This window comes from Oncorhynchus tshawytscha, linkage group LG29 (genome assembly GCF_018296145.1).
Source record: "Oncorhynchus tshawytscha isolate Ot180627B linkage group LG29, Otsh_v2.0, whole genome shotgun sequence".
Taxonomy (NCBI): domain Eukaryota; kingdom Metazoa; phylum Chordata; class Actinopteri; order Salmoniformes; family Salmonidae; genus Oncorhynchus; species Oncorhynchus tshawytscha.
This window is the reverse complement of record NC_056457.1, coordinates 18298025-18315175: the sequence shown is the minus strand read 5'-3', so window position 1 is coordinate 18315175 and position 17151 is coordinate 18298025. Positions and strand designations below refer to the sequence as shown.

At 44.6% G+C, this 17151-nt stretch overlaps 1 protein-coding gene across 1 annotated transcript; it reads left to right on the top strand.

Moving 5' to 3' along the window:
• Positions 1 to 12711: 12711 nt before the first annotated feature.
• Positions 12712 to 15212, top strand: bloc1s5 (biogenesis of lysosomal organelles complex-1, subunit 5, muted). Its single transcript, XM_024392707.2, has 5 exons — positions 12712 to 13002; positions 13563 to 13645; positions 13748 to 13877; positions 14166 to 14224; positions 14468 to 15212. The coding sequence occupies exons 1-5, from the start codon at positions 12984 to 12986 to the stop codon at positions 14639 to 14641; spliced, it is 465 nt and encodes a 154-aa protein (XP_024248475.1). The 5' UTR covers positions 12712 to 12983; the 3' UTR covers positions 14642 to 15212.
• The last annotated feature ends 1939 nt before the right edge of the window (positions 15213 to 17151 follow it).

The following is a 17151-nucleotide window of genomic DNA, read 5'->3' as shown; positions in this document are numbered from 1 at the left end:
GTGTAAACTTGTGAAAGCAAACATCCTGCAGTCATTTGAGCAGGCCTTGTGACTAGATAAGAAAGAACATTGCACTACTGGACCATAATAGAACCACTGTCCTGTTGTTTATTTCAGTTCCATTTAGATATTATTGCTGCTGCTGCTGAAGAGAAGCTTAACACAGCATGTCACGCTTTATCTTTGAGGTGTCCGCTAGATTGAGGAGACTGAACTTAAGAGGGCTTTTGTTTTATGCATCTATACTGCGTAGACAAACTTGGAAGTTATACAAAGATTTCTTTGAAGACTTATAACTCATGGATTCGCAACGAACTCGAGGATGTGTAACAACGAACTTGAAATGACTTTTTCAGATGTTTTGTGTGCTGCCGTGACTATTGCCGTAATGTCAAAATGGCCGTGTCATTAGGTCTTCCAGTTTTGCAGCTGATGATCAAACCAAAGCCAAGACAAATCCATAGATGAAGCCACAGCAGGTAACTCAAGACAGCCCAATTAGTATCAACCTCTCCCCGGTCATCTGAAGACAGAGGTTGCCTCCTCTACAGGGGTGGACTGCCACAATGAGCTCACATTGAGATCTTCCCCCACATGGCAGACGAGGCAGCCTTTATTTCCCCCACCCCCTGAGGGGTCAGCGATAGTTCAGGGGTCAATTGGCTCGGTGGATCAGCAGGGTTCACTGATGACTTCAACTCTCACCAGGAGTCATCTCTAAGTGTGTGAACCTGACCAGGCGCCACCTATTGCTCACTCCTCTTCATGGCCACAAGGGGTTTCTCTGTGGGAAGGGCATGGGGGCAGAGTCCAGGGCCAGGTGAGGTGAAGTCGCCCTACAGACAACTATCTGATGAATGACAGCTCTACTGGGTCTTACCGTTTAAAGTGCAGTGAGGAGAACCACAGGTTCCACAAGCAAGATCATGTGGCATGAAAGCAGTTTTGCCAATAAGTCCTGTCATGAAGTAAATGGTGCCAATCTGAACTTGTAAAAAAGGAAGTGTGTTCCCACAGATTCAGGCAGTTTCAATAACTGGTGCCTTAGTACCATCTTCCTAATGAGAGGCAAATGTGGTGGGGTATTCCCATCACATAACACCCCACGGTGTTAGTCCGAGTCTGCCATGTCAGCAACAAAAAATAGTTTGTCTTGTTAATGAGATCGAGAGAGCGGCGCATCCGACGGTACGTTTGCCCCTGATTGATTAAATGAAACAATCAACACTGCGTGGGGGCGTGTTAACGTGTCGTAAGCGCTTGTGACAGGCATTGCCTTATCCTCCCCTTACAGATAGTGACAGTTCTACCATGTGCCTTAAAGATGGCATCTGATTGTCAATTGCAATTACAAGTGCAGAGGCAATGATCAGGCAGGTGGGGGTCGTTTTCTTTGCACACTTTTACGTTCAGTCATTGGTTCAGACTTTCAGGGCTTGAGGGCAAGTTGGGAAAGTTATTTTGCTGCACTTTCCTCTCCTCTCTAAAGGTGCAGAGGATCGTGTGAGACTGAGGTGAGCAGGGGATACATTCCAAGGTTGGGTGTATTTCTCTCTTTGTCTGTAGTGTTTATGTTGAGCTTCTATATTAGAAGCGTGGAGTCTTAATGCAGCTTCAGTATTATAAGCAAGCTTCAGGGAGGTAAACACTGAATGGGGGGGCAAACACTAATCTTGTCACAAGTTATATATTTTTTTGTCTTTCTTTTCTCTGGGGTGCAAGTACAGCCATGCCGTGGAGCACAGAAGGAGCCCAGGTGTGTGGCGAGGAGTTTACGAGACGCACTCACTCACTTCGTCAGTCAGAGAGGGGCGGCTGATTCAGCCTAGGTGCTGAAGTACATGTGTGCATCCCGGGGCAATGGGATCACACCTAAACTCAGGCACGGATGGCAGACTGCTCCAGAATTAGCCTGCCTCGCTCGCCCTCTCTCTCCCCCAACCTGCCTCAGCTGCACACACACTTCCTGGCTGCCGCGTTCTGATTTCCTGGGTGTGTGTGTGTTTTCATGCGCTCATTCAGGGGGTTGTGGATTTGGCTTGGGGGCAAGGGGTGAGAGGGACGTGGTGAGTTCGAGGGGGATGGGAGGAGTGCATACGGTGCAAGAAGCAAAGAAGACAGCAAACTTCCCTGTCTGGATAAGTTTAAATAATGGGCCTCTCAGTTCTCAAGTGTGGATTTGTCCTGCGCTATTTCTAAAGCTGCAAAAGTCTTGATCTTTTTTTATATAGACCCCTGCTTTAAGGAGTCACTGGGGTAGAGGTGCAATAACATACACATTATTAGAGATTTATTGTTTATATATTACCAATATGGAAGTGGTTCTCCATACATTTTGCCGGGGAATTGAATCCTCCAGGACATTTTATCGGCTGCACTCTGGCCTTGTGGCATAGAGAGGCCATTCTGTGCCCTCATATTCTATTCTGAAGAATGTATCGCAAATTAGGTATACATTTTTTCTCCTACTCAATGCACCCTTCCCTCTCTACCCCACAGGTCTATGCCACTTAACTTTAGAATGCCCTCCTGCCTTAATGGTTTTTGATAGGATGTCTTCGGGGGGGAGGGGGCTCACTTCTCTGCGAGAAGTGATACCAAAAGTAATTGCGTCTGAAGCCCCCTTGACAAGGGCTGTACTTTTGAAATGGCACTGCCCAGGGAAGCGAGGGAAATAAGCGGAGAGAATGGCGATGGTAGTGAGCCTCAGATGCATTCCTGGGTGGAGAGAGGGCATGAGGGGGTCAATGCCATCAGCAATACCCTATAATGACCACCCTTGGAACAAAAACAACACCTTCATTACCATTTCTCCTCGGCTCATCTGCATATGCATCAACTGGCTGTGCATTTATAATTTCTGCCTTATTACAATGCAGGTTTTAATTCGGGGTGACTAATTTATTTAAACCTGGAGTGAAATTATCCCCCTCTTCCAGCACTGTTTCCCTCCTTATCTTGTCACATTTCCCTAATGCAAAAAAACACTCCTGATTCATATTTAGAAGAACAACTCAAGCAAAGTTTGATATGATTAACTGTAATTATGTGTTACCTAACTGACCTGCTTACCTTTGGTGCAGTAGTATAAATACATATGCATGAAGGAGGGGTTTACAGGAATAGTATGTGTTTATCTTTCATTTTGTATTAAAGTTTGCATTTACACTTTTTCCCCAAAAACACTTGATACAATGACAGTACTTTGGCATATTTTAACTCTGGGTTGACTGTATCATTTAAGCCAAACCAATAGACAGTTCCCAATGTCCACCTCACTGAGCATGGTGATAATGCATAGCCTGGGCACAAAGGGAGCCAGCCGTAATGGCGCTAATGGATTAACCTTGACAGGACATGATTATGAACCAGAAGTGCACCTTTTACTCATGCCTGGTTGTTTCCCGTGTCTGTGTATATGTATGAGAGAGTGTGTGTGTGTGTATATCAGAGAGTGTGTGTGGGCTTCACCGCTCACTGGTTTGATTCTGGACTGGGGGCATGAAGCTGCAGTCTGGCATAGGGGACGCCCCCTCGCTCACCCGACCGCTCCACTCACTGCTCACTTCTTTCTCTCTCTCTCTCTCTCTCTCTCTCTTTCCCCCCTCCCCCTTCTCACACCACATGACCTTCCACAGCAGGACTGGCCCAGGACCAGGAGGGGGGTGATGATGGGGGGGGGGTCATGGACAGAGTGGCAGCTGGGGTCTCAGTCTTACCCCTCAGTGAGCCTGCTCTGAGTATTAGTTAAAGTACAGCTATGCAAGTCACTGATATGAAAGGGTTAGGTAAAGTACAGCGATTCAAGTCACTAATATGAAAGGTTAGACCATATTTTGGGCATCCTCTCTTATAAAAACTGTGTCAATGTGATATTTTGTGGATTATTGGAAAACTGTGATGTTTTGTTGGTCCAGTAATATACTGTAGTTCCCGAGCTGCTCCTAAAGGCCAGTTCCTGGGTGTACTACTTAGTGTTTGTGGTTAGTGTGAGGGGCCGTTACATTGCATGGATACATTCTGCTGAACATGCTTAGACCAGAAACAAGCATAACCTGGGTTTGTACAGCCGCCCCTCAGTGTGTTAGCTAGCATATAGTCAACATGCAAAATGTTCTGTGTCAAACAGCCATGGATAAAGGAAAGACAAATGATTGTTCAAAGGTTGCAACTGGCAAATTTGCCAAATTACACAGAGTGAGTCTATTTAAGTGAGCATGTGCTGTGAAATTGATTATGCTCCTCTGTGGAATAGCCTCCAGTATGGTGCATTCCTCACTTAGGACTGTCTTGAACTCTTAGCATGGAAGGGTACTGTCCCTGAGTCTCAATCAGGGATTAGTTCATGTTGTCACCCCCGGCAACCACCCCAGGGGACATACAGAACAGGACCGGGGGACACCAAGAGGTACGATGTCCTGCAGATGTGTCCGTCTTGGAAAAATGACAGGACATGTTACAGCCATCCACCATCCTTGCTCAAATGGCCTGCAGTCAACCACTCATTGCCCAGCTCAGACACTGCTGAAGGAGTCACTGCTAGGGATGTTGGGGGGTAGGTTACTGAGAGAGCTCCTCAGTCAAGCTATATTTAACTGCACATGACACACAGCTGATCGCTGGCTCCTTTGAAAAACATACATGGCCGAGGCCTGCATGAAATTGACATTTGCAACCCGGGGACGGCGCGCATGAGACAGGACAAAGCCAGAGTGTTGTTCCTTGTCCGAGGAGGGGGGGGGGTCGAGCGTCAACAAAGCCCACGTCTTATCTCATGTTTCCCCCACACTTACGTTAATGCTCGTTACACGCTGGCTTTTCACCACACCGACTCGTCGACACTAACCGCCCGCTTTGAACTGTGCGCCAGAGGCCCCAGAAGCCCAAAGGGCAGCAGCAGACTGGTGCGCTATCAAAGATGCTGTTGATGGGCTGGATGGATGATGGCGGAGGTTATACAGGGGTACAACGCTATGGAAATGATAGTATCATAATGGGCCCAATGTGCTCCTCCAGCCCCCCACCCCCATCCACCGCCGCTCACCACCCTCCCCAGTCGTCCTTGCAGGCACGAAGACTTTGCCTTCCTTACGGCCCTTGTGGACTTCCCTTGTGACTTTCACAGCTGTCATGCTGTGCTCTGCGACCATTCATTCAAGCTTAAGATCCATGGTGGGTGCTTTTTCTGTGAGCATGTGATGGCCCGGCTCTACACACACAAGTAAATGATTCCTGTGCCTCCCGTGTTAATGGGGTGTGTTATTTGCCATAATGTCATTTCACAGGGGGTTACGGCACTGCAAAGGCAATTATATGGATCTTTAGCAAGGCAGGTGTACTAGGCGCCTAGTCTTGAATGGATTTGGTATTATGTGGAGAAGACTATAGACGGGTTGGTTGTTTTGCACAGGGGTACTCAACCAGGGCTCCGCAGCCCTATCCTGCAGGGGGTTCGCAAAAATATATGTGGATTTTCTTTTAAATATCGCTAGCCTCGATAGAATAAACAGATGTTGGATTACATAACCTACAGTAGAAAAGAGAAGAATATATTATTTCTAATGATGTCAACTTTATTTCTCAACTCTTAATATTGAGCAAATTACACTCACTGGAGTGTCTGGCATAGGCTTTGAAAAAGCAACAGCGAATAGGCTGTCAGTACGGCAAATGCTAATGGCTGATGGTAAGTTTTCTTGGCTTGGCCAACACATGGCTAACCAGTTAAACAACTGCACTTAGCGAAAATGTGTTTGGAATTCCCTTTCTAGCTAATAGGCTATGTTAGAGTTTACACTTCCTCTTCCAATTATAATGTGGGCATGTCAAAATAATGAAAAAACTATCTACCAAATCTATTCATATTAAAATGTTGATTACTTCTCATTGCCATTATCATTCACCTGATTTTTTGCTAATGCATCATGGGGGTCCCTGGGTCACTGGTTTGCCTGGGTGGGGGGGCCCTGGGCAAGAAAAAGTTGAACACCCTTGGTTGTTGAACAAAACAGAAATGTGCGCAACTATGCAGCAAAACAGACAGGTTTGGCTTAGATTGTTAACAACATGTAAACCCTATTTTGTCTCAATTAGCACTTGTTGTCTCTCAAATACATTGTTTAAGTTGTAGCTGGCAAAGTTTTGGCATATTAGCATTGACATGAATTCAGTCAAAACACCTCAAAACAAGACATGGTATCAAAAACAAGATAAAACGAGCTGAAACGAGCCACCTACGATTCTCCACATGGCAGTTTCTTGTCATTGTTGCTAGCTATCTGACCGCTCAGAATCACAACAAAGCGCGGCTTCCGGCCCCATTGATGCCCATGCATGATTTTCGTGATGTTGTCAGAAAAGCCACCATCAATTTCATGGTGCACAGTTGATGCTGTATACTATGTAATGTTATACTTGACAGTATAGTTAATGTGGATAATTCCAAAGCCTCATGCCGAGTGACTCATAAAAACACCCTGGGACTATGTGGGAACCCAAATGCATTCTTCCCAGTTGAAAAGTGTGGATTTGCCATCAGTTTGTTGTTGTGCTTTTTTTGGTGACACAGTGTGATAGGCCCTCGAACCCTCCGTTACCCTGGTAGTATCTCCCTTTCACTCCCTTTCATAAAAATTGTCAGCTGAGGATGGCTGAAGTTTAGTCAAAGACAGTTGGAGATCACCTCCAGGGACACACAGAGAGGGATGAGCGAGAGATGTTAGTGAAGCGCCTCGTGGCTCGTAGCCCCCCGATCTGCTCAGTGACAACTCTCCCCCAGCCAGCAGGATGAATGACTGGAGCTGCTACTCCCATGCCTCCCTCGGGAGAAACCTGGCCTGCGTCCATCCTCACACACATACACACCCGCATTCAAATTGATATCCACACACACATTTGTTTGCATCACATGCATAAGGATACACTCCCACCGGGGCACAAACACATACACATACATACACAAACACACACGCGTCAAAGGAGGCCTGAGCGCTATCACTGCTCTTTGTCTCCCACTGTCATTGCTGAAGGGCTACTGCATGTAAGCTACAAGACAACATGTTGCAGCAACGTAGATCTGGACAACCACAGAGCTTCGCCTGACCTGAGGGCTTCCGTCCTTCCTTCCTACCACACAGACCTCCGAATCTGAGGGAGAGAGAGGGAAGACGGCAGGCAAGAAAGTGAAAGAGAGCAACAACTCTCTGAGATGTGGGACGCACGGACGACAGCCTTTCCCTCAAGGAGGCCGCCGTCATCTGCCTTGGCGGACACCAGCGCTAAACTCCTGTCAGGTCCCATCTTACGTCCCACTGTCCCCCGTCTCTCTCTGGCAGGACGCGCCTCTCCGAAGGGGGTCACGTCACACACAGGGACGGCAGTCACTTGTCCCCCTCTCAGGGGTGTACTGTACTGCCCTGTCCAAAGACGACCCGCTGCGGCCATTAGGGTGGCAATGTGCCTGCTAGGATTTGGACATGGTAGTGGAGAGCTCGCTTTCAAGCGCTAAAACTTCCACTGATAGATTTAGAGCAGGTAGAGACATTTTGCTGCCAGGTTTTGTCTTGTGCCTCCATCTATTTAAATTTTGGGTAATGTGTACCACACATTATTTATGGTCTTCTTTATTTAATGTAAAGTACAAGAGTACTGTAATTTAACATGACTATTATTGTAATATTTTTTCTCATACAGTTGAAATCTGAAATTTTTCACTAAATATTCTGTACTTTAACTTGTAATTGTATTTGCTTCTGTAAAAATCTCACTTCTATTTTCCCCACATTCAAATGTGCCTCCTGTGTATAGCACAAGCAAATTAATATTAATCGAATGTAACTCATTTCAAGACCTACATTTGATTCAAATAAAATATCAAATGATCAATCCTTTGTCTCAACAAAAAATCTGTTTATTTGTAAAAAAAATAATTTAAAAAATAAACATTTTGATAAGATCTTTTTAAATGTCTGTTTTTCTGCCACTCTCTTAGAACAAGGACATGAGGGAAAGGCTTGTTGGAAATGTGTTTTTCTACAAACACAGTGCATCTCTCCCAGGTGACTGCTTAACACATGCAGTAATTGTAAACTTCCCCCTGGCACTGTATATGTGAGTCTGTGTGTGCATGTGCGTGTGAATGATCGTCCTGTGCGTGAGGGTGTGTGCACGCACAGTTGCATGCATGTGTACTGTATGTGCGTGTGTTTTGGCATGTACGTCTGCTTGTGTTTTTGTGTGTGAATATAAAGTGTGTGTGTATATGTGTGTGTGTGTTATGTGTCTATGCATGCATTGGGATTACGGTGTGTTCCTCCACAGGTCCACACAGAAGGAGGCCTGACTTCTGTTTTTCCCTACACACTTCTGTTTTTGTTTTGTGGTTTTTTTCTGTCTTCTCAGGACAGGAAGCAAAAATGAATTAATAACATTTTATAGGGGCCAAATCTTTTCAGCATTTCCAGTCCTGTGAGCTAATTTGACAGCTCATGGGGTGATGCGGATTCCACTTCAGAGAGACAGGTACCCTAGGGCTAGCCAGCTGGATTGTGGATGCTTACAGATTTGGCTCTCGCTTCCTGCTGGGTGTCATCTGTCTCCTTGGTCTCGCGGTGGATAATTTTTTGTCCTCCTGACATCATGTGCCTGAGCAGTTTGTGCCTGGCAGGGCTTGTCTGTCCAGGTTGGCCATCAAAACCAGCCAGCATGCATCTAATCTGACGAGGCACCACTCCAAACACAGCCGCCCCCGAGCGCCCCCTCTGTCCCACGTCGAAAATCACGGCCCCACAAAAAACTTCTCAACCGTCAAGACCGGCCCCCGCTCCTCCGCCAACATGGTAAAGGGGTAGAAGGAGAAGTGTTTGGGGGGGTATTCCGCCAGGGGACTTATTTCGCTCACGCAAAGAAAATGTCCCTACTTTCTCTCCTGTGGCTGTCACTTTGATTGCCGTCGTGGTGTGGGAGGGTCTGCCTCAACAGGTTTGGGCCTCTCCCTGCCTGTTGCCGGCAGTTGACTTGGACACCGCCGCACTCGGATGAGGCAATCCTTTGGTTGGATTATAGTTGCGGTGGACGGCCCCGTGGGAGAAGTGACAGCGCAGCGGCCCGCTAATCCTGGGGACAGCCCCAAACCGGGGCCCGCTGAGAACACTAATCGTAAACGACACAATCGTTCCACTCCAAGGAGGGGCAGTTTACAAATCGCAAGACGCGGCTGACAAGGTTGCTTGGCGAAAAAAAAAAGAATTTCCCAAAAAGCACATGATGACTACATATGTTGATTTTCAGGCTGTGAGCTACGTGGCTGCCGCTGCTTCATGTTGCTTGTTGCTGCCTTCCTCCACTCGGCCCCTTGCTTTCTTGGCCCTGGGAGAACATGACAGCAGGGCAGCGTCATGCTCCGCCATGCCTCCTGAGGTGCCACTATTACCGGGGCTCCAGTTATTTCCCGGGGCCTCTCTCGTTCTCTGACATGGTGGAGGTGGGCAGCTCAGGAGTAGCCTCCAGGATGCAGCGAGTGGCACCAGGACCACTGACCTGAGCAGCGTGAGCTGGCTGACTGGCTGAGAGAGAGAGGAGAAGAGGGGGGCAGGTGGGTGTGTGGCAGGAGGGGCCCCCGCCCAGGCAGTGAGTAATCCCACCCATCCGACCCCTTCCACCGGCACCTGTTCAGAGCCACAGTCACTGGCACTCAGCGTGCTGTGAACGCCAAGCACCATGGTCCCTCTGGCCTTCTCCAAGGGCCCAGAGATCATGACCAGAGCCAGAGAGAGGAGGTGGAGAGAGAGTGAGGAACAGAGAGCAATGTAATGCAAAATAATTATACCCATTGGGTAATGTGAGCAGCACCGTCGTTAGGGGCTGTGTGGAGAAGAAGAAAAAAAGGAGCTGTGTTTTCTAAGCCGTCACAACGCTAACAGGCCTGATGGGTATGTTTTGTAAACCACTCATCCAGACCTCCCACAGAACACTCACCGTTTGTCTAAGGACTCAATGCTCCAGGACCTCAGCCACGTTACTGCAGTCTGAAGAGCAATGGAAGAGCACGGCTGTGGTTCATGAGAACAAAATTATGGGAGACAAATCAACATTCTATGGAGGGAAATTACAATTGTAGCTGATTTAATAAATTGCACATTACAAAATGTATTGCTAAATATTTATCCACGTTTAAAATTGTAGGATTGTCTCATAAAACCTGTTTCACATTGTGAAAATATTTAGCATTTTTCACAACTTATTAATGAAGATTTAACATGTTATTTATTTTAGAAATATCGCAGGAAACATTGTTACAACATTTTTATTTGACTATCTTTATTATTTGACTTTCTTTAACAACTATTTGAATGCACCCCACTTTGTGTTATCTACCCTTGAAAAGCCTTGCTATTTCAGAACAGAAGTGTGCAGCGAAGAGACCACCACTGTCACTGAATTCACTTAATAGACCTGTGAGAGAGATGTATGTATACGCATGATATGGCTCATACAAGGGCCAATCACTTGCAAACCTTACTGGAACACAATCCTGGCAGATAACAGTGGACAAAGACAGTGCCATTTCTTGAATTTCATGTATAGCATTTACTTTTATTTTCTACTTCTACTCAAGTATGAGAATTTAGTACTTTTTCCACCAAACAGTGGAGATACAGTAAAATCACGTAATGAGGTGCATTCAGTTTCACAATCGTGCACTTTTTTGTGGCTTTAGCTCAGTTCACTCATTTCTTTAGATGTGTTATTTCACTGTCAACTACAGAACATAAAACATTTTCATCCTTTTACATAAAGTCAATCAAACCAGAATGTACAGTTATTGGTGGAAGTACTTTTGAAATAAAAAAATATGTATAATTCAACAACTGTAAATTATGTTTGCTTTATTTCTTCTTTAATGAGCAAATTGGCAGTGATTATTCATTTTTGATTGAATATCATGGCTCTTAGCATGTCATTACATTTTTAATCATAACTATAATTATGTTATACTCTTAAATTCTGTTACTGTACTACATTACAATACATTACGCATATTACGCATACTTCAAATGAAACAAGTTAATTAAATAGAGGAATAAGTATAACAAAATATTTGATACATCATTTGTGAAATGCTGTGCAGTTAATCAAAATATTATTTGACTGCACATGTACATTATAAACACAACAGGGTAATAGTTTATGTCATTGTCATACTGCATAAGTGCTGTTTTGTCCAACTTTCATGTTGTATCTGACCTTGTTTGTATGCAATCGATTTAACATTTTCACAAACGTCAAAGATTTCTAATGCACTCTTGGTCGATGGACCCTGGAGCACTCTGCGATGGCAGTTGATCAGTCGGCACACGAACATCTCATGACTGCAATCTCTTTAATAGACGGCGATCAAAATCAATGATGCAGATAACAACTTATTTATCTAAATCATGTGGTCAGGACGAGAATTAGCTCTTGTCTGAAGACTTTCTTTTAAGTGGAAGTGACATTTCTGAGTAATAGCAGGCACTTATTTTCAAACAAATGTTTGACGTCTGAACATGCAAAACTAGCCCCAAGCAAACCCCTTTATTAATGCATTCTATATATATATATATGTTTATGTTCTTAATGTGTTTTTTTTTAGCCAGGAGTACTTGTCTCTAAACAGGCCTACACTGAGAGGAGGTAATATATTTGCATTTCAATTGTTCAACGTCATGAACTTTCTATCCGAAAATAATTTACTAAACAGGGTCTCATTAACCAGACTGGACATTGTGGACATTGTTTCCACCTAGTGGCAAATTAAGGCAGCACACTTTTTTTGTAAAAAACTGAAGTATTACTCTACACAGAAGAAATAGCCTACTAAGTGATCTCAAACTTTTCTTTATATTATATCTGCATGACTTTTGAAGAACAAGCCCACTAAATAATCTAGGCTAATTGTACATGTGTACATATTCATCATTTTTGGTCAGCTTTGTGAGGATACAGTGGCCCATAATATTATAGTACTTAGTTTACTGGTTGAATGGACGATGCACAAAACCAAGGGGTTGGGAGGTCTAGTGGATAATCTGTCTTTGAAAGTCCACAATTTATATTCACATATCTACTATTTCCTGCTATGACCGACACTGCACACACAGCATAATGTTCAAATTCTAAATCCATGTGACAGCCACACACAATAAGGTATTACTTGATGAAATCCCTCAAAATGATGGCCAATCCCTATAATTACTACTGTCATCAACTAGAATGGGGTGGCGTTATGTGTGTATTTTACGGATTTAAATGGATCATCTATCTTTGCTAACATACACTTCAATTAATTGAACTGTATGCAGAGAATTCCCTTATAAAGCCACACCATAGCGCAAGACTGACATCTGTAGTCCTGACTCATATGCAAGATCTCTATCCTCCATCACTATCATTGCATTGCCCTGGAATAAATTACAATTAATCAATGACAATAAAGCAATTTAAACGCCTCATCTCACACACACACTCGTACGTACGCGCACACGCACAGAGGGAGGAGAGAGAGCGATCATAAAACCGTTGGTGATGGAAATGTGATGCTAAATATGTAGGCTACACCTACCGTTTATACATGTATTATAGTGACGACTGTACAGGTACCTCAGAATTTACTTCATGTAAGTGTGGCCCCCGTTTTGGGAGGTTTGGTTTGAGCCAAGACCTCGTACCCGGAAGTAGTTCGAGAATTTGTATCAGCTGACTTTAAATCAGTTGACAACAGTTACAGTTTAGGTTTTTGCTATAGAATATATTTAAGCTACGCTGGAGCTAAATATTTGCAAATTCGCATATGATAAATTGCATGTAAATATCTACCTTGTCGAAAATAGGTTGAAAGATAGCTTAGCAAGCTCATTCTATCCTAACCAACTGCTAAACAAAGCATTTCACGTGTTGTCGAGGTTTAAAGTAACTATTTGATTTTTGTGTATTAACGCGTAACTATGGACAAGATAGCCAAAGGTGAGTTCATTATCGTGTTACAGTTATTAATTGCAGAAAACTCGCTAGCTAGCCTGCACAACTCGAGAGAGTCATGTGTTGTAGTATTAACGCATACAATTTGCAGCCTCTAGCCTGGTCCCAGATCTGTTTAGGCAGCTTCATGGTGTAATCCATTACCCAGAACAGTTGCAAAACGTTCTAGTTGCAACGAAAACTAGCGTTTCTATTGGACAAATGCAGGTAAGTCCCGCCCTGTTTGCTGAACCTGGCCAATAGAAACGCTAGTTTTCTGAGTAAGTATTACTTTTCCTTATCTAATTTCCTTTACCCCTCCCCCCTCCCCCCCAGTCAATTCAGGCCTAAATTGACATCGGGTTAATATGAATTCAGATTATTTTACTGTAAATTGTTCATATGTCAAAATATTTCATTATTTTCTCTGGGGACACTTCATGAATTCATTGGGATGAAATTGAATTAACCCCTGTTTTGACTGCAAGCCCTAGAATTAAGTTTCAATATATGACATGAGCAATTGCTCAACATGACAAGATTTTATGGATTGTGTCTCCCATTAGATGTTGGTGATATTCAGTCCAGGCTAATAGACCATAGGCCTGTCATACAAGGGGAGATCCGCTACTTTGTGAGAGAATTTGAGGTAAATATGCAGCTTGGAAAGATGCATCGTAACGTAATGGGACATACAATGTGATTTGATTAATTGTAATTTGTTAACATATACTTCTTTGGGATTTTGAAGGAGAAACGTGGATTCAGAGAGAGCCGTTTGCTGGACAACCTGAACAAAATGGTAGTGGAGACCAATGAGCAGATGTTGCCCAAGTGTTCAGAACACATGCATCAACACCTCTTTGAGGCTCTCACCCGACGTAAGCCTCTCTTCCTTACCTAAACGACATGTATTTCAATTGCTAGCAACTGCAGTTGTCATATCGAGTGATTTGAGTTATTATATTGTTTTATTTAATTTTTATTGGGATCACCATTCGCTAACGCAATGACGACAGCTAGTCTTCCTGGGGTCCCAAACATAACGAAAAATACATATTACATTCATGTTTCACAGAATTTCAACTGCATTGTATTATTTCAACTACTTTTCTGTTAAGGCCAGAAAGTAGTTGAATGTAACATTTGTTCATTGTGTTTTCCTACAGTGGAGGCTGCGAATCACATGTCACAGAGGATCCAGCAGAGGGCGCTAGAAGCACAGCAGGTAAAGATGCATGCTCTCCTCAAATGAATTACCAATGTTATTTAACCATTGACAGTCATTTACATTCAGGCAATGATTGTGACAACAGACCAGAGTTGTGGTCATTTGGCACTAAACAGGAGAATTGAGTACCACCTAAATCTCTCCCAACAAGTGTGTTTTCATTTTGTTTCATTGTTTTGTTTAGTTTGAAAATGTTTTGTGTCGAGCCTAACCCAGATCATTGTGTGTTGTGCACCTCAGAGCACCCAGCTGCAGGTGGCCATAGACAGACGGAAGGAAGACTGGGATGAGTTTCTGAAGGAGCAGCAGCGTCTGAAGGAGGAGGTGGACGAGGAGCACGCCAAGGCTGTCGGACGTCTCAGCGTCATGTACAGCGAGATGAAGAAGGATCTGGCCAAGTTCTCCCGCTTCTGATCCTCTGTGTGTACGTCCATGTGTGTCTGTACCACAGGAGGTTGGTGGCACCTTAATTGTGGCGGACGGGCTCGTAGTAATGGCTGGAGCGGTGTAGGTGGAATGGTATCAAATACATGTTTGTTGCCGTTCCATTCGCTCCGTTCTGGCCATTACTATGAGCTGTCCTCCCCTCAGCAGCCTCCTGTGGTCTGTATGCTTGTGTGAAATGAAGGTATTGCCTTTGGTTGATGCGGTACATAGTCACTGGCACTAACAGGATTTCTGAGCACTAGTGCTGCACAAAAGTCCACATTTTCCAGATCACAAATAACAAAGTGTGATTAACAACGTGGCATTTTCACAGGCCATCAAAATCAACATTTTCTGTCCTAAGCACATGGAATATGTAAACTTATGGAAAATGTCATTTTTAAACTAGCAATAACATGATTTTTCCTTGGTTGTGAAGCTTTTAACATCTTGAGATTTTTTATGGAATCATACTTTGAGGTGTGGATAGATGTGTTTGCCTTTAGCTGTATAAGAAAATAAACTGGGATTTGGCTCTGAGGTGAGATATTTAAAGCTACGTGCGAGTGAAAATGTTTCATGTCAGAAGCGCTACTCAAAGCTGGGTCAACATCTCAAACTTTACTCACTAAGCAGTTTCCCCAACTAGGCATCCCTCACCAACTCTTAAGAATAGAGTACAGTCAACCTCTGACATCAAGTACAACAATCAACCTCTCAAAAGACATTAATCAAAAAAGGCTTCACTGAAGCCAGCTCAATTTGTCAATTGCTGACATCATTTAGTGGTGTTTCCCCAGGCCTGTTGTGTACCCTTGTTAAATAGAGAGGTAGCGACTTCTAGCGCGTTGTGAAGTTTTATTTGTCTTATGTATGAAATACACATTGTATACATCATCCAATGAATGCTTACTTGCAGGTTCCTACTCGACAATGCAAGTGTTGTGTTTAGAGAAAGTATTTTCACTGGACAATGGCAGGCTGTTTATACTGATGGAGGGATGGACACCCTGACACATTCCTGACCTCCTGGGAATAGGATATATCTCTGTTGGAAAGTGACAGAATAAGTATTTAAAATGGCTCTCATCAACACAGAATGGACCCCTTACTCAAGACTCCATTGTTGTGTGGGGGGATGCTGACCTCATCAATCAGTATAAGTCAAAGCGTTGCTAAACTCGGCATGGCTCAAGTGTGGATTCTTTCTCTCAACACGAATGTATACTACGTAGTTCAGCAATGTCTTTTGACACATCTGTTAGACGGGCTCAAACAGCTAGGTATCCCATTTCAGGGAAGTCACAGTCTTTTCCACTTCGCTCGCGCTGACCAGCAATGGTGCTGCTGCTGTCCGGTTGCACTGGGTCGCCCTCTGGGAGTGACTGGCGTCAGGGCGGGCACCCTGGCCGTTGTGTCATCAGAGATCAGAGAGAGCACGCCCGTGCCAGCAGATGTTGTGCAGCCAAGGGAGAACACTGACTCCCCAGCCCTGACTGGGCACAGTTGGCCAAAGCCAGACAGGCCATCACCACCTAATGAGGACTGACAATCTGGAAACGCAGCCCACCTCCACCAACAAGGCACCTTTCATCTGGCCCTGTGTATTTTTCGGTTTAGATCGAGAGCGGGAGGAAAAAAACTTCCCGGATATATTCCGAAAGGTCAACAAAGTCAGATTGTTAGCTATTCAAGAGAAAGTACTCTAAGCCCTTCGCCCCTATTAAGTCCTCCGCTGTTGTGAGAAGCTGGTGCACCTTTAACTTTAGTTTGGAGGATGTCTCACTGTACCAAGCAGACGTCCACTCAGGTCAATGACCTTTGAGACAGGGATCGAGGTGATGGTGGACATTGAAGTCAATGAAAAGCCCCCTGGCCTGTGGCGGTTCGTACAGGATGTGCCCCCGGAGCGTGGGCTTCCCGTCTCAGCCTTCCCCGATAGACTCGCCGTTCCGGGAAGATGAGTGCGGCGCAAGTCGGGCACCGGCTGACACCAGCTTTATCGTCCCTCTGGCCCACCGCCGCGTGCCTCAGGAACCAAGGCTTGTTTTTTGTCTCCTCTGTCTATCGGAGCCATTGTGTTCTTCCTGTTATGGAAAAAGCGCGGCGATCCCAGTCGAGGAGCTGGCTGCAGTTCCCTGCCAACATAAATCGTCAGGGTAAAAGCACCCGGAGACCGGCAGTCCTGACGGGGGGACTATGGAGAAACAGATTAGGAAATGTATGATCTTAGCCTGCCTCGGTTTCTCCAAAACAAAAAAGGGGCCACATCCATTGAAATGGCATGGATGGTGTGTGTTTCAGGATGAGTCTGGAGTGGAATGGAAAGATATTCCCTCACCCCTGAAATCACAGTCTGTGCTTTCTTATTGAATATACCTAATATAACCCATGTGTATTAGGATAGTCTCTCGGCTCACTGCTTTTATCACCTCCACTCCTCTCTGAAGTGGAGATCAAAGAGGTGAGTGCTATAGCTGTTTCAGTCTGCAGCCTGC